General features: G+C 35.2%; 2 protein-coding genes across 2 annotated transcripts in view; one reads left to right on the top strand and one right to left on the bottom strand.

Moving 5' to 3' along the window:
- Positions 1-26,029, top strand: part of MCU (mitochondrial calcium uniporter) — a 217,504-nt gene that overhangs the window by 32,178 nt on the left and 159,297 nt on the right. The window lies entirely within an intron of this gene.
- Positions 55-26,029, bottom strand: LOC148951883 (uncharacterized). Its single transcript, XM_089089378.1, has 3 exons — positions 25,777-26,029; positions 15,779-15,962; positions 55-2,243 (listed from the first exon to the last, which is right to left on the bottom strand). The coding sequence occupies exons 2-3, from the start codon at positions 15,931-15,933 to the stop codon at positions 332-334; spliced, it is 2,067 nt and encodes a 688-aa protein (XP_088945504.1). The 5' UTR covers positions 15,934-15,962; positions 25,777-26,029; the 3' UTR covers positions 55-331.

Genomic DNA, 26,029 nt, shown 5'->3' with positions numbered 1-26,029 from the left:
CAGGTAAAACTCATCTATCTTTTCTGAAAAAAAGATGCTGAAAGATTAGTAAGATATCGTTAAATGTTTATATAGATAAAATAACTTATTTATTACACGTTTCATAAAAAAAAGAATTTTAAAACGATAATGAAAAATGGAAGAATTCCTCTCAGAATCTCGCTAAAAGTCGAGAAGAGGGCTGGTTACACAGTTGTACTAAATACACAGAAGCAACAAGTCATCAGCGTAATAGTTTCCTTCACCGTATACACTTTTTATTTAGACTTCGTTAGCGACTTCTGAATATCTTCAGTTTGGCACTTATAAATATTATATAACTTAGGGTTATTTACATAACATAGGACTTCAAATTAAAGGCAACTGAATGACCACTTGGTTTTTTGGCTTTTCCATTCCGCGTTGTCGTTTTGGACGATGTGAATAGGGAATCGTTTAGACCTTCGGAGTCACTTCCGGCGTGACCAGAGCTTACTCCTGAACTTGCTGATTCCCCTGAACTGTGACGTTTCCTTCGGGAATCTTCTTTCGGAATAAAACCGATAATCCTCGGACTTTGCACCGAATTAGTCCTGGTTACTGGCGGTTTTTTCGTAATTTCTTCTTCAATCAAGCTGAAATTGTCAGCATCATCGTCGTCATCGTCATCAAAGGTGAGGTGGTCGTCGATGGTCATTTTATTGCCAAAGAAAGTCATTGTCATTCCGTATGACCGAATTCTTTCCAATACCTCTGGTGGTATATACCGGTAATCTGTATCGTCTCTATCGTAAAAGGAATCATGGCGAGTGTTGTAGCTAATCTCACTGTCAATATCACTTGCTGCGTCACTTATCCCCTCTGAGCAAAAGCTATCCGTGTCAAACGACCTGTTGCTGCTGTATTCCTGTTTAGGCAACGTAGTCTTCCATGAAGTACGGGACAGTTTTTCTGTTTGGCTTGTTTCTTTAAAGGTTGGCCAATGAATAGGTGATTTATGGGCAGTGGATGCAGGGGCACTGTTTGTTCTTGAAATAACTGATCGATTTGTACAGGCTCCTCCCATACGATTTATCGAGTTAAAATTGGTAAGATTAGGGGATTTCTTCTGGGTACCATAAGTGTCAAATACAAGTGGCTGGGATTGTGTGCTATTTTCAAACATACTTCTAGCGTTTTTTACTGTATCTTTTTTTGGAAGTTCTTCCTCCTCGACTAATTTTTCGGCGAAAATTATCGATTTTTTAGAACCAGCGACATTCTCTTCATTGGAATTTCGCTGTTCTGAAATATTATGATTGATCAGACTAGCGGTATTATGTGTGGCAGAAGAAAAACTCAATTTTTTTTCTTCTGGTTCAACTGAGGCAGGTCTAGATATCCCGCTAAAAACTTGTGACATCTGCCGTACTGACACCTTTTCAACGGGCTGTTCAAGAGTTTCTTGAGGTGGATCATGGTTCATTTTTGTTAAGTTGGCTGCCAGGTCTTCTTCGGTTGTTTGAGTTTCCTTATCTACCAGAGTCTGAGTTTGTTTGTCCACCATTACTTTACTTTTAATGGTTTCAACTTGTGTAATTATTTCTTTTGATACCGGCCTAGCCTCAATGATTGGTCTAGCAATTATGTTTCCATTTTCGTTCGATGGTTTTGAACCCCCATGTGCTCTTATATCACGCAACAAGCATTCTCTTGGTGATATTTGCTCAAACTTTATTTCTGAGTGAATGTCTTCACTTCTAGTTATATTCTGCTGAATTCTAGCTGGTTTAGGCATAGTTTGAGGTGGTGTTTTAACTGGAATTTTCGACACCGGTACTTCTGGAATTGGTTCAAGTTCATTTATAGGCATCATTGACGCCAATGACATGCTTCTTCGGATCTGAGGAGGCTCGTGTGAAGTATTCAGTCTGTATACAGAATTGGAGCGACGCATATCAGAATAATCGTGGCTACTCGTTGTTCTTTGCAAACGTCGATGCTGTGACCGCCCACGTGGGTTGCCACCATCTTCACCAGCACCAGTTTCAAATAGCTTCCGAAGGGATTTTGTAACATTCCCTTGGCTTAAATCATTTATTTTATGAAGGGCAACACTTGACCCATATTGTCTTTTTATTGGCACGTTATCGTTCACCATTTTTTCTAGTCTGTTTTCACACTTGTCCAGCAAAAGTTGAAGATCTTTTAAGCTTTTCTTCAATATCTCACTACGACTGATGGAATGTTTGTCCTCCCACGACAAAGTGACGGGGTCAGCAAGCCTGAAACATAAACACAGATTCAAACAAAACTCAGTCGAAATGCACGTAAACTGAATTGGTCTATAAGGTTAACGAAGAAAAAAAAATATCAAATTTTGATAGTTTCAAGGTTTTATTGCTTTATATTTTCTTTTTTGATTTTTTGTTCCGCGACATTCTTGAGGTTTTAGTTTTAACTTCATTATCGATATCTGATTTCTGCAAGCAGTTTACTTTTTATTTTGTTATTTTTTGTTACGTTTTACTTTTTTGTTACTGTGTGACTTTGTTTATTATTTGTTTTGATTTTTAAGAGGATGTGGTACCTTAAAGAATTTTCCAAACCGTTTAGAATCAACTGAGGGGTCTTGTCGTAACTTGTAGATCTTGATAAGAGATTCGAATAATCGAGAGGAAAATAAAAGCCGACACCTGCTTTCCCGGAAATATTGGAAAAAAACACTTATCTCCCGTTCTGTGCCGAAACAGAGATATTTAGATTTAATAAAACTTCTATCATTAGAAAGTGTTAATTGTGTTTCAAAAAATTAAATCAATAATATAAAATCGAATAAAAACAATTATTACCCCAAAATCATGTGTTAACACGGAGGAAAAAAAGAAAAGACAAAAACAGAACACCGTTTAATCCCACAACGACACAAAAATGAAAAAATATCATTGAGTAGCGAATTACAGAAAGGCACTAAAAAAGCTATTTGTCGAATTGAACGACTTTTAACTGGAGGGAAAATTTATATTTCCCAAGCTGTATTCCCAAATATTTATCGAGGGGTTTTCAACTATATCTCAAAAACTAAAGAAGGTAAGAGAGAGGGGGTTGGACGAATGGAACCTATTCTACAGTTTGGACTGTAAATAAAAGTTCTACAAAGTCTCGCATAATGCCTTTTGAATTCTCACAGAGAATTTCATATAACGCCATGTTATCTGAAAAAGTGAGTATATTCAAAAAAGACGACAAAGCAAGCAAATGGGGATATTTTTCTTTATTAACAAATGGGCCACAAAGACTACAAGAGTTAAATCTCGATATAGTTATAACAAAACAAAAATAAACAATACGACATTGCATTCATGATAGGTTCCCACGCAAATTAGCATTCTGCAATTGCATTATGTATTTTAATCTTTACTTAAAAATAGTAAGTCCACAGTATTATGAATGACAACATACTGAATAGTTCATAGGAGGTGTTGAAAGTGGTCACCATAAGCTTCGATACACGATATAGTAGAACTCGAAATACTCGTATTTCTTAAAACTATCGCTAGTTCATTTTGTGATTTTTCCATCGCCAGGTCATTGCAATTTTGTAATTTATCGCTAGATCATTACAATTTTGTTATAGATGTTTGTATTGCGGCTGAATCCTTAAAACGCTTGTTATTGGTCAATGAACCACTCTTCAAGCACGCTTAGTGAGACCTCAGTACAGGGTTGCCAAGTGGACATATTTTATGTCCAATGGACATATTCCTGTGTGCCGGGACACAATGACATAATAGGGCAAAAAAGGGACATATTTTAGAAATTTTGGACATAAAAGGGACATATTTTACAAATTTATGACATAAAATAGAATATTTCCCCGCTGGATACATGTTTTTGTAAAAAAAAGTAATTTTTCATGAAATCAGTAATAAAACTATACTTGGTTTACTTAACTACTACTTAGTTTACTATACTTGGTCACTAAATTTACTTAACTACTTATTTTCTACTAATTTTTACAAACATTATTATTTTTCGGAGCTGCTTGCTCTATCCCGCAAACAATTATCTGCAAATACTCTTGAAATTCTTTACGAGATTGTATTCTTTGGCAAGCAGGCACCTTTTTTGTTAACAATTGCTTCCGACTTCCAGTAGTCCGGCAAAACATTTATCTATTTATCAAGTATTATTAACTGAAAATGAAAAGTCAGCAAAAGAAAAAATTAGATTCTTGGTGATCTGGAATCAATTTTGGTATCAATAGATGTACCAAAAAATTAGCTTCTTGGGCTGATTCCAAATATATAGTATTTTTTAAGTTTTGTGTTACCCATTAGGGGGCCTGACAAAAATTTGCCAAATTTTGGAAAAAGTCGAAAAATACCCCATAAAAGTCAAATAGTTTTAAGGGAAATCACGCCATCAGATTTAACGCTTCACAGAACCCCCACTGTAAAGGTTCCAAGCTGATATCTGTAAAAAATGAAATTTTATAGTGTTTGCCAGACGGATTCATGTTTATTTGTTGTTATTGCTTTTTCCAGGGACGATCCTTTCGAGCCAGTGGCACTAGAATTTCGCAAGAGGGCTCGTTCAAACGAAAATTAAAAGGTCTATTGTCCTTTTTAAGTGACCAAAAAATTGGAGGACAACTAGTCCCTGTCCCACGCCCTTTTTTCCTGAAAGTTGTCTGATCAAAATTTTGAGATAACATATCAATAGATATGTCTGGAGATGACATGACCCCTCAAAGCCACCAGAGGAAGGGCCACAGTCATAAAATTTGCCCATTGTTTACATATAGTATGTGTTATAGGGAAGTATACCGACATTTTCCAAGGGAGGAAGGAGATCTTCTGGGGATGGATTTTCTATGGGGAGAATTTCTCATTGGGATGGAAGTTTCTGGGGGTGAACTTTTCAGGGGAAATTTTATATGGGGAGAATTTACCAGAATTTCTATACAGAATAAGTGTTATTTGTCTTTTTTTCTCGTTGTTGATCCCATTGTACATGTCGAGACACTTTGAGGGATATCTCAGGGGGAAGTTTTCAGCGGAGTTTGAATTCTTTTGGGATGTTTTTTTTTAGATAATTTTATTTATGATCTTTTTTTGGGGGGGGGGGATTTTACACGGGAGAAATTTCAATGGGAGAATTATCACCAGGAGAAATTCTCCATGGGAAATTTCTGGGGGATAAAATTTCCAGGTTGGGTTTTTTTTCCAAACATGGATATTCCTCAATGACCTTAAACAGGATCAGAAACTAAATGAATGCAAGTTTTTCTTCAAATAAAAGTATGGTAAGGAGTATTTTTCAGGCAGAATTATAAGCAAAAAAAATTTCTGGGAAGGATTCACAGCAGGGATGGAATTGTCCAGGGGTAATTTCCCAGCGGAAGAATTTTACATGAGATGAGCTTTATATAGAGGAATTTTTTGTGGGGAAATTTTCCACAGAGGGGGTGGATTTCTTAGGATTATCTGAAAAACGATCATAAATAAATACAAAAACTTGTTTTTTTTTCTACTAAAAGTAAGGAGCGACATTATAACTTAAAACGTAGAGAAATTATGCTGTATATGACGGGGCCTACTCCCTCCTTAATACCGCCCTCTCTACGCTAATATTCGACCTTTAGTCATTTTTTTTAAGAACGATTCATGAAATACAAGGACCGTGTAATTGAATCAAAACTTTTTAAAAGTTCTTGAAAAGATTTTAGCGTGAAGAGACGGGTATCGAGGAAAAGGCAGCTACTCTAATATATGGATTAATTTGTGATTGTCTTAAGTTTTAATGTTGATTCTTATTTCAAGTAGAAAAAACTTGTTTTTTTTATTTAATGAATGAAAGAGAGATAAGGTTACAATTTATTTTTTACTTCTGACCAAGGCACATCGTGTAGAAAGGGTAGTCGTTGGAACTTTGAATGCCGCTGGATTGGAAATTGAAAGTTCTAATAAGAATCATAAGTGATTGGAAGGTGAAACCCCCCCCCAAAGCCCTTCACTGCCCGAAACATGTCCAGTCAAAATTTTGAGATTGTCATTATGATAAGCATATATTAAAAGTTCCAGTAATTATATTTTAGTGGATGAAAAAAAAGCTTTTAGGGCAAGGGTTACGAGTTATACTAGTTCCCCATTATTAACATATAAGATTTCTATAGAATGGATGGTTTTGCAAACTTTGGAGGGGACTTACAGTATTGAAAATCAGAAGTTCTAGTGCTAGTTTTAAGAGTAAGAAGTGGTCAGAGGCAAACCAGCCCCCCCCCCTCCACCCACGTCTTCTTTTCCCTAGATATATCCAGCAGAAATCATGAGATAGTAACTTTGTTAAAAAAATGGTAAAAAAAAATATAACAATGCCCTCAGCGTTTACACAACCCCTAAGAGCCCTGGGACAAGGGTTCTAAGTTATGCCCCAGAGGCATATAAGGTTTTATGGAATGGATAGTCGTATAAAGTTCAGATGGGGCTCACTCATTTGATTGAAGTTCAGTGCCCTTTATAAGAGTCAAAAGTTATTTGAGGGCAACCCCTCCCCCCTGCACTCATCAGTTCCGAAAACCAGCATCCAATCAGAATTTGTTGACATGTTTTTTGTTCAGTATTGTTCAAAGGTCCAGTAATAATGCCTTTGCGGATGTCACCTCCCTGATTGAAGGGAAACCCAGCTTACCTAGCGCTCCGCAACGTCGCTTGGCTCCTGGATTTTACCTTATGACATGCGCAAGAAATACTCTGATTTGCAATAAGCTACCAAAAGAAGTCAAAATGCTGACCCTCAAGCCGACCATACCTGTCAAGTGGAACTCTCGTAGGAAAATGAGCCTTAAGCTCCCACAATTATTTTTTTATTGTTTACATGATTTTATGACTTTTGTGCTCTCACACTAGTTCATTTTGTATGGATGTACTAAATGAATCTTTTTCGTTTTCATTATATTCGTTGCTAACTGACCACTTTGACGGAGGTTCACAAGTCGTAAAAAAAACTAGTTTCTGATATTTCAAGATGGACATATTATGGGCATATTTTAGACAAAATATAGACATAATTTGTCTGAAAAGGACACATTTTTGGATGCTCATGGGACATATTCATCGACCAAAAAGTTGGCAACCCTGCCTCAGTACGGTGCGAAAATAGTCACTTTTTTGTACCGTTTCAGACTTGTTAATTCGTGTACGTTGTATTCATGATATTCTTTATTTTACCACTGTTAAACATATTATAACCCATTGGTAATTTACTCTTCTTTAAATGTTTCTACCTCTGTATTCAGACCGTTTCTTTTCTTTTTATCTTGTCCACTCTGTGCATACGGCACCGATATAAGTTCTAAGATGCGCTTGAAGAACGGCCAGTTGGCCACTTTATTAAACGTAATTGACTTCTAAGGAATATTGTTTGTTTTATAGGCAAAAGTTTTGTCGTTTTCTGGTATATTAAGGTATATATATGCAACTCTATAAAGTAAAGAATTAATAAAATGTGTCGGTGCTTAAACCTAGAAAAGAACTGTATAAATAGTGGAGTAGGCCTGATTTACTTTTTCTGATGGGTTCAATCTTAGAATTTGTCTCAGTCAGTTTGTACATACTGCACCCTTGTGCTCTCAAAATTAGGCTCTCTTGTAAGATCACAGAGAGAACAAACATTACTGAGAGGATCTCGAATAGCAACAGAGAAAATCATGTTATGGAAGAGGATTTCAAAGAGATTAAAGCTAATGTATGTTCTGTAATAGCTACTAGAATAATTAATCTTCTATGTAGTGATCTAAGTTGGGTGTTTCAACTGTGAATGACTTTTCTAGTATTTAAACCGTTTCACTTCTCATTCGAATTGCTATTTATTCCTGAATTTTGTAAGTGTACTTACAGATGACATTTTTGCTGTAAATTGAACATTGAGCACTGTCAGTTTTTCCACTTGCTCTTTTTTATAATCCGTTAAACGTCCGATGTTTGCCGTAAAATATCCGTAGATGGTGCTTCAGATTCATAAGAATTTTTCGTCACGCACTAGGTGCGGCAAAAATCTTATGGTCCAAGCATATAACCGCAAATACCCGACAGTTTTCTCCATTGTAATCGTCATTGGCGCCCATAAGCTGAATTTTAGGGGGGGGGTCTTAGCTGGTCTAATCGTTACTTCCAATGCTGTGTAATAGAAATCTCAGAACAAAATATAAAATATAAGACAGCATCATTCATCCAGGGGGGATGGAGCCCGCTCTGCCTCCCCCCTCATATGGGCGCCCATGGTAATTGTACAAGATTGGAGTTTAACCCAGATTTGAAGTTTTTTCCTCTTTTCTCTGACCAGTAATGTTCTGCAAAATTTCCTTTTTTGTAAGGGTTTTGTCCGCATTCCCTTAAAGAAATAAATCATCAAACTTGTGCTTTGGTAGCAGCTTTTGTATTAATCTTTTATGAGTAAGTAATTGAACAGCATCAAACCCAGATTTTTGGCGAGGCCACCCAGATTGCTGGGTGGCAGTTCGAAGCTCTCCTCCTTTTGAATAGCCAAGTGAGCAAGTCAGCTTATATTTCTTCCGATGATCATCGAGCTTGCACGCCAAGGAGGACTAGAATTCCGTGCCTGTTTCGTTTCTTGAAAGCAAAAAGTACCAATACTAAAGGCGAAAAAAGTCACAAATTGTATCAAAATTTGGATAAGACGACGCGATGGTGTCGAACAGAAAATTTGAACTTGTAGCCAAATTCTCCGGTGATTTGCGGTAAATATTACAATGGAAGGGTGAATTTGACATTTTAAGTAGGATTCCGGTTTTCCAGTGGTATTCTGTAGATTCCGTAACTGCCTTCTTTTGTCCATAGACAGAAAATTCCATGTTTCTACGGAAAATCCGTAGAAGTAGAAACTGATAATTGCAAATAGTATATTGGCAAATGGTCATTGCAATAGAGATGGTTACGCAGTTTAATCGAAGAATTACTATGAAATGATAGCACTGATAAGTTTTCCTATTAAAACCTTTCTGATTGGCAACAAATTAAGCTTTTTAATATTATTGAAATTTTATATCTTGTTCCTTAATAGTCAACCGCATTAAAAAAAAGACTATTATACTCTTTTTAGGGATGGAAAGATAAGAGATCAAATCACTATGGCAACGATTCCCTAATTCTACTAACTATCAATTATCCTATTAACTTCAGTAGATCGTACTATTAGAATTAAGCTATGAGAACTAGGCTATTAGAGGCTATAAATAAAATGTTCGATGAGGATTCTATTCGAGAAGATTTTCAGCAGAAATCGTTTTTACGACAAGATTCATGGCGTCAGGATGCTAGAAACTTGGCGTCTGATATGCCACTAGAACTATTTATCTAGATTTCCTCCCTAGGGCTGTTTACATCATGTTTTCGGATGACGTCCAATTTACCACTGAAGACGGCCTAGGCAGAAGTTGTAATGCATTAGCATTATAAGTCCGGCTGAAGCGAACTTTATCTGAACTAATAAGAGGTCATAAATAGGATGTATAAACATTGAATTGTTCCAGAATTTTTTCAGAAAACATGAAAATGGCTTTACATGGGGGGGGAGGGGGTTGACGATGTTTCTGAATTGTTGGGGGGGGGGGAAGTTTGGTCTTTAATGGCTAATTTAAGCCAACCGTAAATAGGGTATAAGCTCAAATATTTGCAGCAGGTTTTTATTTACATAGCAGAAATGTAGGTACTTATCTGTTAGCCAGTACACACTCGAGAATTGGGATCTATAAAATCAGACAATAACCGGTTTATTGCTGTTTACATACGGACACAATTGGCTTCGGTTCAGTGGAAAACTACATTGTAGCTATATTTTAATAAATATTTAGTTGGTATTTTGGTTAGATTAGGTAACAGATAACTACCGAAGTCTATTATTGAACAAATTAATTTTTTTCGAGCGAATTGGTTTTAGTTCGTTTTATCAAGCTAGGAATTTCAGCTTGATCCGTTTTAAGAATTTCTTTCAACGAGCATTATATGCCACAGAAGGTTGACAAACTTAAAAGAATAGAATCGTGATAGATGATGGGGTTTTCGGAGTAAATACTTTAATTTTTTCTCGAAGAATAAGTTCAGATATATTAAACAAATGGTCTCCTAAACTGTAAAACAGGTTTCTTGGCCTGGAAAAATTGTACTGTTCGCCCTTTTTAAAAAAATCTAATTGTTAGAATTATACATAGCATTCGGCTGTAGTTTTCAAAAGGTCGTATGTAACGATACATGAACTTTACAAGAAAGTAGGGAAACTAAAGTATATGATTTGGGCTATTTGATTTATTTGGATTGTTATTAACAAGCAGTTATTTGTACAGAAAGCTTATTTTAGGCATCAAGTATATATTATTCTAGCCATCACATATACATCACAAGCTGTACTTCCTATCTATTCCTATGATGTAGAAAAAGGGATATAACATATTTTAGAAAGCCAAACAAGATACGGACAATCAATCAATCCAAGTGCTTTCTGAATCCAAGAATCAAGGCTTATCTCAATTTGATAGAAAATATCACATAACGCCCTCACCCTAGTCAAATTCTTCTATCATTTAGAGCACTACTATAGATATTATTCTGCTTTCAAGCACTCCTTTATCATTGTGTGAATACTACACCGTTTTTTCCGTTTTCACCGTCCACCGTCCGTTTTTCACCGTCCCTTGCTGACTGTATAGAATGAGAGGTTGCTTTATGACAGTGTAATTGCATTAATATTTGTACTTATTTAAGAAACACAATTTTCTTTGCTAAAGTAGCCTTGATATTTATCATTATTATTACTTTTTAATTGCAAAGAGAAATTTCTCTACTGCAAAACCCACGATCCTGTTCAGTCCATCCTTATCAACGAGTGATTACCCACTCTCCGCCACCTTTTGCATGTCTTGAAGCTCCAGTACTTCTACCACGCACCATACATCTTAGCAATGCATGATGCATTTCCACCAAACATGCCACGTGCCACTGGGTGTACACGTTTTTTTGAAAGTGGATAATCCCTCGCTCAGTAATGGCACCCTCGAGGATAATTACAAAGTCGGTTATTAACTGTAGCCAAGAATAAAAAGATCTTCTTATTGTAAGGCTGCGTAAATGTTTATTCCTTGTGACCTCATTGCAGTTGTGCTTCCTTTCTTAGAGTTAATTGTTCTGGAAAGCATGCAAATTCATAATTTTCTGGGTTATTAATCTAACTCTTAGTAATTATATAGGTTAATTGTGAGGATGGCGCTGAATATTTCAAACTGTAATTCTTGGGTATTCAATCATGTCAACGGGCTTTGTTTTCAAGTTTCATTTGGCGTGTTCAACCTACCTACTCGTCTGCTTAAAAAACTGTGTATACTTTCTTCTGGTTGCCTTTCTGACCTTTTTGATCTCTGAAATTACCAGCGTCTTGTGTTCCAGTTTGCAGTTTAATCTGTGTCAATTGTCAAAAGTGACTAAAGAAGGATGACAATTTCACGGTAATTTATTACTCTGTAAACTAGTAATTTACTACACTGAAAATATTAGAAAAAGACTAGCATAAGTTAGAGACAAATCTAAGTGAGTATACTATCGTTTTTAACCTAAGGGGGGGGGGGGTATTTTGATCGCTGGAATTACTAACTTTTGCAGTTAAACATGTGCCGGTTGTCAAAAGTGAATAGCCTAATAAAGGATGAAAATTTCATGGTAATTTATTACTGTGTAAACTAGTAATTTACTACTTTTGTAATATTATTACATTTAGTTATGACAATTTTTTGTCTGAAACATTAATTCTGAAGCAAATAAATTGAAAATATTGGAGAAAAATGGCAAAAGTTAGACAAATCTAAGCGACTATACTTTTTTAACCCGAGGGGGAGGGGCATTTTGATCGCTTGAATTACTAAGATTTGCAGTTTATCACGTGTCAGTTGTCAAAAGTGAGTAATAAAGGGTGAAAATTTTATGGTAATTTATTTGATTATATTTAGTTCTGGTAACATTTTGCCTGAAGTATTAATTTTGAAGCAAATAAATTGAAAATATTGGAAAAAAGTGGCAGAAGTTAGACAAATCTCAGTGACTATACTTTTTTAACTCGAAGGAGAGGAGGGCATTTTGATCGCTGGAATTACTGAGATTTGTAGTTTAACCTGAGTCAGTCGTCAAAAATGAAGAAAGCACGATGAAAATTCCGTGGTAATTTATTACGTATGAAACAAAGAAGAGAAAGTATAATAAATAAAGAAAAAAATCAAATAGCAGAGAAAATGAGGATAGGATTTTTTTTTCTTAGCACTGGGGACGACTTGGTGGAGGTCATTGTCGAAATATCTGCTTATATTCGCTTCATATCGTTCCACTGGCTGACACTACTTTCGTTTTTCTCTACCATTTGATTTTTTTTTCATTTATTATATTTTCTCTTCTTTGTTTGATACGGCAATTTATTACTGCGTAAACTAGTAATTTACTTCAGGGTAATATTACATTTAGCTCTGGTAAATTTTTGTTTGAAGTATCAATCTTGAAGAAAATAAATTGAAAATATTAAAACAGGACTAGCAAAGGTTATAGATAAATTTAAGTGATTATTCTATCGCTTTTAACCCGAGGGGCACGTTTGCAGTTTAACATGTGTCAATTTTCAAAAGTGAAGAAAGAAGGATGAAAATTCCATGGTAATTTGTCACTGTGTAAATCAGTATTTTACTACAAGGTAATATTACTATTGGTTTTGGCAATTTTTTTTTGATGCGTTAGTCTTGCATTGAAATTATTAGGCCAAGAAGACCAGTTCCTTCCCAAGCGAAAATTATTGACCTAGATTTAAGTGATAAGATCATCGTTTCTAAGCTAAGGAGTTACGGCCCATAGGGGGTTGTTATCTCATATACTATGGTACAACTTTGTCCGAAAAACGGTGCGAACAAAACTTTTTTTTTTATTATTAATTCACTGATTGATTCCAGTCAAAAATAACAAACAAATATTGTACATATGAAAAAAAAATCGAAATATGACCAAGCATTGATCTATTAATAAATATTTAGAAAATTTTGGCTTTATTTACTAAAAAGATAACTAGGATCAAATTGTCATTCATATAAGAGGTGAGGAAGTTATTTATTTAGTTATTTGATAATACTAAAGCAAAATCAGGCTTTCAAAAGACCAAAACTTGGACTTTGATATAAATTAGAAATTGTTTTGAGTTTTTACTTGCGGGGAGTTATGTGTGTGTGTGTGTATGTATGTATGTGAAGCTATGGGATGAGGAACTGTGTGGTGAAAGAGGAAAAAAATAGAGCAAGGAATGCCGTTATAGGATCTAACTTTATTGTAGTATTTATATATTATTTTTACTATCAATATGCAAAACTACATATAGGGAGGGGGTAGGGTATTCGACCCCTCCCCCCGAAATGTTTGTTCGACTCGTAAAAACTTAATAAAAAGCATAAAAGCACATTTTTGGTGCGTTTTTTAGTTTGTTGTTATATCCCCCTCCCCCCGAACAGAAATCATGGATACGACCCTGTCAATATGGTCTGAACCACAACTAGAAATTGCTTTTTTTTAAAAAAATTAAACAGCCTAAACTGATGAAGCTGAAGTCATTAGTTTTGTATTTTTGGGATGGAAAAATAATAAGTTGTTTATATAAGAGTGATTTATATAAGTCACTGGTGGATCCAGGAGGACCTGGGGGCCCTGGATTTGGCTATCGGTTGGAGTCGAACCCATGATGTCTTGCAATCTAGGAATGCAGGAGATAGAGCCATGGCCTCCTCTCCGACCAGTTTGCAGGATGCCGTGGGTTCGACTCCCAACGATGTCAGGCGGTTTCTATACCAAATCTCCATTATTTTTACTACTGATCGGAGGTCTTATTATCTATTCTGTTAACTGGTTTAGGTATGGAAGGTAGGGAATAGTTCCTGCGCTATATGCTGTATTTAAATTTAACTCTAAATTATCCATGAAAACAAGCATCTGCATCCCCGTGTAACATCTGGATGCAACCAATACCGTAAGCGGATCATTCTACATTCCGCTTAGAGCAGCAAGCTAGTGGTGTGGTTCCATTGAAACTCAGCAGACATGCATTGCAGCCTAAACACCTCAATATAGGCCAGAAGTACATGCAGTATTTTTGTTCGGGGGGGTTACTAATTTTTTTTTAGGGGAGGGAGTTACATAAAAAACCTCAAAAAACGCATACAAATTTTTTTTTATGTCCATTTTTGTTACGTTTTTACGAGTCAAATAAACATTTCGGGGGGGGGGGCGTCAGACCGGGTAACTCCCCCCCCTGGATACGGCCTTGATATAGGCAATTCAGCACACAACACAAAAAAAAGCACTCAAAACAGAGTCGCGCTATTGACTACTCCCCAGGAATTCAGGATTCCCTTACCGACTTGGTACCCCAAAGGGTGACGTAAACTATAAAATTTGTGGTTGCGTTGACTTCCAGCAGCTCGGACGCTTTTTCTCTTTTCTTTCCAAGAAAAAAATATATATCAAGAACAGGAACTAAAGACTAAGAATATATATTTTTATATATATATTTTTTTTTTTTTTGTATTTTACCAGAAGGTATTTTTCGCTATGTATTCATGTTAATGTGTGTTTGTAATTTGCTCTGTTGTAATTTTTCTATTTTCATATTTTTTGTGTGTATATGGCTCTTGGGCTTTTTGAAATACACGATCTATCTATCTATCTATACATTGAACCAATGAAGATGCGAGATGTGCTATGGCACAATATGACCAAAGCTGTTTATTAAATACTACCTATTTATCCGACGGTAAAAATGAAGAATATTGGTGAAAGATGATGGTAAAAAATATATCAGAATAGGAACTAAAGACTATTAATATATATTTAACTGATGAAGATGTGAGATGTGCTATGGCACAATATGACCAAAGCTGTTTATTAAATACTACCTATTTATCCGACGGTAAAAATGAAGAATATTGGTGAAAGTTGATGGTAAAAAATATATCAGAACAGGAACTAAAGACTATTAATATATATTTAACTAATGAAGATGTGAGATGTGCTATGGCACAATATGATTAAAGCTGTTTATTAAATACTACCTATTTATCCGACGGTAAAAATGAAGAATATTGGTGAAAGTTGATGGTAAAAAATATATCAGAATAGGAACTAAAGACTATTAATATATATTTAACTGATGAAAATGTGCTATGGCACAATATGACCAAAGCTGTTTATTAAATACTACCTATTTATCCGACGGTAAAAATGAAGAATATTGGTGAAAGTTGATGGTATGAAGATGTGATGTTTGCTGTGGCACAATATGATCAAAGCTGTTTATTAAATACTACCTATTTATCCGACGGTAAAAATGAAGAATATTGGTGAAAGTTGATGGTAAAAATGTTAACTTTTGTAATAAATTCCACATTCTGATGTTACAAAAAATTTTACTGCGGGAACCAAAGAATATATCTAACTAACAAATGTGTGACATCTGCTGTGTCAGATTATGGCCAAAGCTAGTAACTAATTATCACCAATTTTCCCATGAAAATGCTTATTTTATGTTTATGGAAATTGAAAGATTGACATCTTTAACGGATGACAAATTTTTTATATAGTAAAACTAGCTACTGAAGAAAAAATGCGGTCACGTTATCCGTCTTTATAAATACGTTTCGCACAGATTTTTCATTAGACTATGTCTTTTCGTTATGAATGGTTGTAATTCTTCTTAGCATAAAAAAAGAAAAAAAACGTGATTCGTAACTTACTGTGAAAACGGTATTTGCGTTGCTTTGGTTTTTTCTTCTCTGTAGTGATTGCCAAGAAATTTCTGGTCAAATTTTTCTTCCCAAGTTTTTTCAATTTGTGCTTCTTCTAAAATTATGTCTAAGCTTAATAGCTTGTGAACTCTCTTACCATGCATTCTACGTTAGCCAGCTTCACAAAGGTCTCCTACAAAGGTTAGAACGTAAAATTTTCGGTGAAGCTAACGACGCTACACGAAAACGTGTTTTCCGCCATGACCTATCTAGATCATATTTCGGGCCAGAAATGTCAGTAAGACAGTTTTCAGAAAGTAAAAATATCTGGCCGATTTCGAGAAAAAATATATACATATCTATTATATAAACACAATTATTCCCTGGTCAATTATCAAAAAAATGCATATAATATTAAACAATTGAGGTTTCGTGGTGAGTGTTCAATACTTCCTGCCACCTAGCAATATATGATCACTGTTCATATTCTAAAAAAAGAGACCTAATTGAATTTGAACGCTGTAAATATATTCTTCGGCTATCGAAGGGTAATCGTTAGGCCTACTACAGAGCGGCTTAAACTTCAATCCCCCTTATCAAGTGGAGAGTCCCACAGCCGCTGCACTGTAGTAACCACAGTTTATATAATTATCCAGTATGATCTTTCCCTATCTCACCCATTATAAAAACCCGGACCGAGGTGCGAGTGCTCCAGAGAACGTTTTTGCAGAAATAAACATAAGCGGCATTAGATCTTTTCACGGGTAGTCAAAGAATAATCACCTACGGAACAAGTACTGACAAAACCACATGGCCGGCTCAACCAATAATTGGACAATAAGTGCAGAAATAAGTGGGAGGAGCTTTTTGTTCGCACCGAGAATGAAGAGCCAGAAATCATCTGCGGTAAACTTACTGGTATATTATATAAACTATGGTAGTAAAAATTTTAGATATATTGTCATGTTTAATGTTATAATATGTTTACAAAGTTGACGCACTGACCAGTGCTTCCACTTTTCGATTTCAATAATACCTATTTTTATATCAATTTTCCCTAAAATTCCTTGTCTTTAGGTCTGATTACCCTATAGAAAAAAGGGATATTTGGCCTTAGATTTCCATACAATCTACATGAAAAACATAGCACAGCATCAAATTGTTATTTTTTATTTCAGATAATGATATAAATAGCATCTTTTACACTAACGAGAACACACAAAATACTTCAATTTAGTGTCATCTCCAGCACTTAATCAGAGTTTTTTTTAGTTCTGCTACTGACAGGTTTGAAACATTTTGCATACCTGATTATGGTTTTGATCTCTATCCTCAAAAAGATACCTGAGTTTCATTTAGCATGTTGGTAATTGAAAATTCAATCATCATTAAATCAAGCCAGACTATGATTTCAATCTCACTTGACCTAGTTCAATTTTGAATTACCACCATATTAAATAAAAAAACTCTGGCATCTTTTTGGGGATAAAGACCAAAATCATAATCTCCCTTGACTTAGTGACAGTTCATTTTGAATTGTTTAAAAACACTGATATCTTTTTAAGGATAGAGATAGGGCCGTAGGATATCCAGGATTTTTTTTCGGGGGGTATTTTACACAAGGATTTTTTTCGGGAGTTTTTTTTTGTAGACAAAAACACACGTAAAACATAAAAAATTTGTTTATATCCATTTTTATTACTTTTTTTTATTACTGGATGCGGCCTTGGATAGAGATTAAAATTATTATCTCCCTTGACTTCATTTTGAATTATCACTGTACTAAATGAAACGCAAGTATCTTTTGCAAGATATAAAAAATCTGGGTAATGTTTATACGTTTATAACAGACTATTCAGGTAGCTAAGAAATACACTTCTCTATAGTAAGAATTGCATCCTTAATCCAATTCAAAATGCATTTTTGTCGGAAATGAACTTTACCCTCACCTCTGTATATACCAATTCAAGGTATATATGTGCACATTGGGAGGAGTTGGGGGTAAAGTTCAAACTTACTTCTATAGTTAGAATTGCACCCTGAATCCATATTTTAACGTTCATTTGTGTCAGAAATGAACTTTACCTCCACCCTCCCTAATGTGCACACATATACCCTAAATTGGTATATATCGGGATGAGGGTAAAGTTCATATCCAACACAAAATAATGTTAAATTTGGATTCAGGATGCAATTCTGACAAGGGGCGGGTCCAGGATTTTTTAGGGGGGAGGGGGGGCAAAATAGGTTTATCCGATAAACTTGCGTTAGGAGCAACTTTAATTAACGCAATCTTGCGTTATTTAAGTAAATTACACTACTTTAGACTACGTTAGGTCTCCTCCTGGATCCGCCACTGATTTTGACTACAGAGTTAAGTTTGTTTCTTAGCAACCTGAATAGTCTGTTAATATAAACATTACCAAAAAAGTTTGTGTTCCTGACTGCCTAAGGTCTTCTCTCTGTATCAACATCAGCTTTGCGACAGATGTCACATGCAACCAAAACTGATGTAGGAGCAAAATCTGAATTTGTTCTATTTTTTGCTATCTTGGAAAGGGGTAGATTAGGAAAGTGAAACTTTCAGTAATGAATCCAGGGCCAAAAACATACTCTTAGTAGGTATTGCCTAGCTTCTATCTTAAGCTTCTTTTGATTTCTAAGTCTTGGAAATTTGCCTACTTGACAGGTCTATACATAGACCTATTGCAATTTTGACAAAACAACATTTTATCTTAATTTTCAGTTATCAGTTTCTTTTTCTCTGGTTTTAGTTCTGAAAGTGCAATTCCTCTTATTTGAGTAGAATTTAAGCCCTGTCAATGGCTTTTTTTTCTAAATTTAGAAAATGTTTTTGCACATCTTTGAAACATCATAACTTGGGATTGAGCAAAGCTGTGAAGCTAAAGCCCGTTTTCTTGTACTTAATTAAATAAAAAAAACAAGTTTTTTAAACTGAAAGTAAGGAGCGACATTAAAACTTAAAACGAACAGAAATTATTCCGTATATGAAAGGGGCTGTCCCCTCCTCTACGCTTCGCTCTTTACGCTAAAGTTTTTTGTTGTTTTAAAAATAAAGTTATGAGACAAAGACAAAGTCAAACTCATATACGTTATAATTTCTGTTCGTTTTAAGTTCTAATGTTGCTTCTTATTTTCAGTTGAAAAAAACTTGTTCTATATTTTATAGAACTTTGTTCTCATTCTATATTTTTTCATATATAAAAATGGTTTATAACATTTGTTTCAAACTTACTATTTCATTATAAATCCATTGAGTAAAAGTTGTATAATTCACAAATATTGATTTTTCAAGACTAAGCTGAGTAAAAAAAAAGCTGAGTAAAACAAATCCGCCATGACAAATCCACAATGTTTTCTTTTTTTTCTTTTCTTTTTGTTTTTTTCTTCTCTTTCTTTCTTCCTCTGTTCTCCATGATAGTTATTAAAGTGCATTTTTTTTATTATTAAAGGAGACATACGAGTTGCCACTCGGACTCCATTGTATCAATTTTGTGTATAGTTTCTGGTTAATAAAGTCAAGTCAAACCATGTGTTCTTCTTATTCTGTTAGGCCGCTTAAAAACTGCCTTTTCACCTATATGTTGAAAAATATCAAAGCCGCCAAAAGAAACATGACAGATGGAAAAATGGAGAAATTATTTTGAATTTCTCATACCAGTTAATTGTGACAAATCAATGCTTGCAGATTATATAACTTAAACCAAATGGATTTTATAATGAAATAGTAAGTTTGAAACCAATGTTTTAACCCTTTTTATACCAAAAACATAGAAAGAAATGATCATTTTCAAGGGTGCAAAAAAGGCTTAAAACTGAATTTGTGAGAAAAACGATTATTATATTCAGAAAGAGCATAAAATGGCATCTAGTGGTATGTTCACTTTATTTGTAGGTCAATAATGTGAACTGCGAAGTATCTACCCTTCATTTAAGCACAAGATCTATTTTGCAAGGTTTCACTTTTATAACACAAAGATTTGTAAAGCTCACCAAAAGTCACTGCCCTCTAGAGGGAGAAAGAGTGGAGGTAAATACATCAAAATACCTTCCCAGAACATACTTTAGTCTATAGACCCATCCCTGAAAGTTTCTTTGCCCTAACCCTACCCCTTTCCAAGACAGCGAAAAGTAGCCAAACTAGAATTGTACCATCTTGTGATCCCTACTGTGTATAGATTAAGGATAAGATGTGTTTCAAAAGTCTTGAGGCAAGCAAAGCATAGGTCGCTTGCTTCGATTCCACAATTGTTGCATAGCCTAACCAATATTCCCTAATATCGGTAGTTTACACCAATCCAAGCTATTGATTAAAACTAAAATAAATATTAATCTACCTAAATAATATTCCTGGGTTCAGCTTTTTAAAATTTCGGCAATTACAGCAACGTAAGCCAGTGTTGCTACATAAGCTTTTCCAAAAAGCTGAGCATACCCAATCTTTGAGAATTTTTCAGCCTTTTGTTTGAAAAAAATCAAACTTCCCCTGATAATCCTTACTTTACCCCAGATTTCCCTGGATCCCTAGATTTTAAAAAAAGGTGTCCCTAAAATAAGTGATTTCTCCCTAAGAGGGGGTAATCTCCCTAGAAGTGGAAGCCCTGACACTGACTAACATTCTCATCCCATTCTTTTTTTAAAGCATGTATTTAAGCCATGCTGCCCGTTTTACTCCCGAGATTTTATGCCATTTTTTCGTTCTAGCTTGATTTAGGGCTCCTTGCATGTATCACTCCCCCTTTCAGACATTTAGTTAAGTTATTTTAGGGACTCTTAATCGTTATGTATTTATGCTGACTAGCGAAGTTTCCGATTCATCCAAGCGGCTATTCCAGGACAGAAACACCACCTAGAAACAGAGGGATGTTGTGACTCGGATACTTGTTTCTGTTATAATGGCTCAATATGGGGTGCCACCATTTCGACTAACCGTCACAAGCACTAAACGTCATAACATCGACAAAAAAATTATAACTTTACTTAATAGTAATAAGTAAATAATAGTTTAGAAATACATTTCGGCTATATATTTGCACATCAAGGGGGTGGGGGTAAAGCAAGGCATATATTAAATACTTAACTTAACCTAACCTAGGTACCTTTTCCCCCGAAACTTTAAAAAACTAAAGTTTTAATATTTTAGATGTTATGACGGTTAGAGGTTCTGACGGATTTTTTTGTCGATGTTATGATGAATTTTGTCGATGTCCTGGTCCTGACGTTAGTGCTCCTGACGGTTAGATGTTATGACGCCTTCCCGCTCAGTATTTCAAAAAGGAGGTTTCAAAACAAATAAAGTTCTAAAAAGGTGGGGTTATTTATGTCTCCAGAGGTAGAAAATAATATGATTGGCTTGCGAAAATACGTCTCAGGTGCAAACCAATGAAATTAAAGCAATTTTTTGTACCATGGAATTGTAGGAGAGTAGTCTCTCTTTTTCTCGTGGTAAACACTGAATTGGAAAGATACTGTTTCAAACCTTAATTTGAAGTATGCTTGGAATTTGGTCTTTGTGTATGTATCCTGACTCCTGATGACACGATCAAACTACTTAAGCTACTATTAATAGCAGAAACGCTAATTTGGGTACGTTATATAACGAATTCGAATAACTCTTCCCTGCTTTCAACGTCCCTGCACTTGTTTTTGCATTTGTGTTTGATTCTGTGTGTGAAAAGGCAGGGTGCAGACAGAGAGATGCGTTTTTGTTTTGCGTTTAGTCAGACAGAGAGATTACCTGGAAATTTTTACCTTATCTATAGAATGCGTTTTGCATGACCTTATTTTCTGTATTGGACAAAATTTTACAGAAGGTAGCCAGAGCTAGCAGATAAGGAGTAGATAAAAGGTGGTTTTAGGGGAGGGACAGAGGGGGCATTTGCCCGGGTACACAAATTTTAAGGGGGGAGGGCAAAATTTTAAATAAATAATATTACGGTTAAATATTGTGTGTGTTTTTTATATCTGACAAGGAATAGGTATCCGTCATTTTTTGCTCCAGTTTGAGCCACTATTTTACCTTGTTAAAATGATCTCATAAAATATAAATATATTAAAAAATGTAAATTTTTTATCATAAAATGTCGGAAGATGGTAGTTTATTGAGTCATATTTTTTCCCTCACTCAGAAGAATACTAAAATTTAAAATTTCTGGTTTGGATGAGCCGATATTTGCCACAATTTTTGGTACATGCGAAAACCTGTGGAAAAATTACGTCCCTAAAAATACTATTTGGACAGGGGGAGAGGTCAAAAAGGAATTTTCGTTTATAATTTTTATTTTGTGAAAAAAGTGCTTTTTCTTGACAGTCAGTTCTAAACTGATTAGATATCTCATCGTTTTGGCCTTGAAGACGGCAATTTGTTATGAACCAATCCTTAAAAATTTTAATTTTACCTTACCAAAACTCCTATATTGTATTGTGTTTTCAGTAAAGCGCTAGTTTTTTGTAATCCTACAAACATAGGGAAATATCACCAGTTGATTTATTTGCATTAGTAAGTTTCAACTTCACTCTTTACTTCCCTCGGAAACACTGCTTTCTTAAACTTAATCTATGCTCGTTTTTGATTTAAATTTAATTTAGAAACAACACTACTATGACCTTTTCTATTTATACGGAATAATTTATGTTCGCTTTAAGTTTTAATGTTGGGCCTTCGTTTCAGTTGAAAACTTATTTTTTAAACAATTTCTAATCACCTCCCATCTAGGGGAGATAAGACACCTCAACCCTTATTAAGGAGCTGAACTAAGAAGCCGGAGGCTACAAGAATGGAAGGAAAAAATAAGTCTAGAGTGGAAAAATTACGTAGATATGAGCAATAGCTTTCAAATGAGCCATTAAAGTCACTCTAAAAAGTACTGGTAGCCCACTAGCCCCAGCTTTTCCACTTGAGACATGGCACCAAAAGTGCCGTTTTAGTGCCACTTGGAACTTGCTGATGATTGAATTTATAGGAAGGACGTAGATATGAGCAGTATTTTTATATGATCTATTAAAAATCTGTCTAGATACCTACGATACCAATACGCCTAATAACAATACGCCAATACCGATACACGTGATATCAATATGTCCGATACCGATACAGTGTGTAGCCCTTTCCCCAGGGACTAAGGAGGGTCGTATCATGACCAAAACTGAAGATATTTGATCTTTAAACTATATTGAACAAAATGGCTATCTCAAAATTAGGATTGGTTTACTTTGGGGGAAGGGGGCCTTTAGAGAGGGGGGCTAATTGCCCTCCAATGTTTTAGGTGACTTAAAAAAGGCACTATCAAATTTAATTTTCCGTTCGAATGAGCTATTACGCATCTCTCTATGATTTTCTGGTCACCCCCTAGCCTTGCTAGAAAAAAACGAAAAAAAAAAAAAAAAAAAAACGGGAGACATACAAGTGCTACCCATGCAAAAAGTCGTTTTTCTTGTTGTTAAAGGCGGGGGGTTGTAATTTACCACACATAGGTTTTCGACCGTGCTGATTCCAATTGCAGACTTTTCATTTTGATCTGACGCCATTTTTGAGGGGTTTCAGACTTTTTTTCGAAATCACCATAAATTTCTTTTCGCAATGAACTTTTACTTCTAAGGCGAATCCAAATAATAATTAGGCCTACAATTCCTGAATCAGTGTCAGATGGCAATTTTTTCACTATGCAGTTTTTTTTTGTTTTTTTTAAACCGCTGCACCCATGATTACCACGAACGGTTTGATTTCAACCGGATATATCCTCCCTAGATTATTAACAGGATCTTAGTGTTTTTGTTTCTGTTAGACGGTTCCATTAATCTCGACTATCTGATTGTCCCAATTACGCCCCTTCCCATGATTTTCCTATGTCTTATCAAGTTTTAAGATAGCATTAAACAGTTGTTGTGATATAGCAATGCATCTTATTCTGGTTCAAGGTTAGCCTAATCTTGTGTAGAAGACTTGATTTCTATTTTTAGTCTTGAGAAATTAAGTGTATATCTTTGTCATCGGTAGATTGGACACCGTTTAGGGATGGGCAGTGGCGGTTGTGGCCTCTCTTGCGCCCGGGGCAAAATATTTATTAGCCCCCTCCCCCCTGTCTCCTACAAAAATTTTAGACCAAATAAAAAAAAATATTTATCTACAAAATTATTTTTGTTAATTAATAATTTCTTAGTTTTTTATATATTAGCTTGGCCCTCTACTTTATTAATACAATTTCAAAATTACAAAATGATTATAACCATTAGATTATTTATTTGAAATATTGCCCCCCCTAGAACTTTTGCGCTCGGGGTAAGTGCCCCCTCAGTTCTTCTCCTAAAACTGACTCTGGGGATGGGAGACCATTACTTTAGGGATGGGGATGACCACACAGGGATTAAAGTTATCGATAAAATTTTGGTTGTTAAATTATTGGTTGTCGTATGGTTATAATAGTTATCACATGGATACATTATTAACTATACCTATTATATGGTAGGATTAGAAAAAAATTTAATACAAAACTGTCACAGAGTAGCTTTTGCCCAGATTTATCAGAACATTCTTTTAACTTCTTATAGGCTATATGTATTTCTTCACGATAAGATTGCGGTTCGGTTCATTTTTGTATCTTTCCTTTTTTTTTTACTTTCAAAACTGATCTTCAACGTTTGGACATAGGCGCGATGCACACCATTTGAGCTTGGCTAGTCCAAGTTTTGATATAAAACTTGGCTTCGGTTTTTTCGCTTTTCTTAGTTATTAAATAAAAAACAAGCTTTTTAACTGAAAGTAAGGAGCGACATTAAAACTTAAAACGAACAGAAACTATTCCGTATATGAAAGGGGCTGTACCCTCCTCAACGCCTCCCTCTTTACGCTAAAGTTTTTTATTGTTTTAAGAAATAGAGTTGTGAGAAAGAGTCAAATTTTAGCGTAAAGAGCCAGGCGTTGAGGAGGGGATTAATAAATATACGTAACTTACGAATTAACTTACGTAACGAACTTATATATTCATATATTTTTAATACGCATATTAGGGGGTTCGCCCCCTAGTCAAAACCTCGATCTTTACGCTAAAGTTCGAATTTTGTTCCAATTCTTTAAAAATGACCCCATAATCACAAAGGCCGTTAATTAGAATACATAGCTCTTATGAAAGTACTAAAAAACTTTAGCGTAAAGAGCGAGGTATTGACTAGGGGCGAACCCAATCATATACGTAATAATTTCTGTTCGTTTTACGTTTTGATGTTGCTCCTTACTTTCAGGGAAAAACTTGTTTTTTTAAATTTAATTTCTGATCTTTTTTTTAAATGATGCTGGGAAATCCGGCATCATTTGGTTGAAAAACAATTTTATTTTGTGAAAAGTTAGAATGAGTATAAATTAGACTGGAATGAAACGTGTTGGGCCATTTCAAAGATGTTTCATATTACCTAAGCGAGTCCTTAAAATAGATATTGCCTTTACTTAGTTTCAGTGAAATAGGACTAGGCCTACACTTTACACTTTGATCTTAGCCAAAAGCCCAAGAGGCGATTTTCGAGAAAACTTTAAAATACTTATATCGTGGTTGCAGCGTTAACCCCCTCCATAATGTGGAAATATATCCCAGATTTTAGAAGTATATGCTCAGTGAATTTCCCGCTGCGTGTTGCCGCTAACGCTACTTATTTGCCGTTAAATTAACTTGAACAAAAGTTTCGGCCTATGGGAGATTCGTGGAGTATATGATTTGGGCCATATATTTGCACATCAGGAGGGGGTGTAAATTGATTTGCTTTTAGGAATGATACAAGTATGCTTTTTAAAAATGTTAGAGTGGTTCTCGAACTTTCATAGTTTCCTTCTGGAAAGACCAACCACTGAAATAGTATACATTTCAACTTATGTTTCACAAAATCTTCTCTTAGGGTAGGGGTTGTCGTCAGAGGTCTAGTGGGGGTTTTTCCACTATGCATATGTCGGCAGATTCTTTAGTACCATTAAAAAAAAAGGGGGAAAATAGTCTACGTACCATGTCTGTGACTGTAACTATACTCCAATAACTCAGCTTATCCTTAATGAAACTGTTTAATTGGCTATATGTCACTGACTGGAACTGTCCTGCACAAGTTGAAGTTTGAAGCTTTTGTTCCAAAGCTCTTTCACGTCTGTAGATTAACTAATGGTCCGGGTCGGATTGCACCTAGGTTTCCGAGTTAACTTTGGAGCTCAATGCTAAATTTGCTGCCAGCCACCCAACGAAAGTGAGAGGCCCTTTACATATG

The sequence above is a fragment of the Artemia sp. Qi Xiang Cuo genome, chromosome 5 (assembly GCF_049724085.1).
Source record: "Artemia sp. Qi Xiang Cuo chromosome 5, ASM4972408v1, whole genome shotgun sequence".
NCBI lineage: Eukaryota > Metazoa > Arthropoda > Branchiopoda > Anostraca > Artemiidae > Artemia > Artemia sp. Qi Xiang Cuo.
The sequence above is the reverse complement of the archived record's forward strand: the minus strand, read 5'-3'. Positions and strand labels throughout refer to the sequence as shown.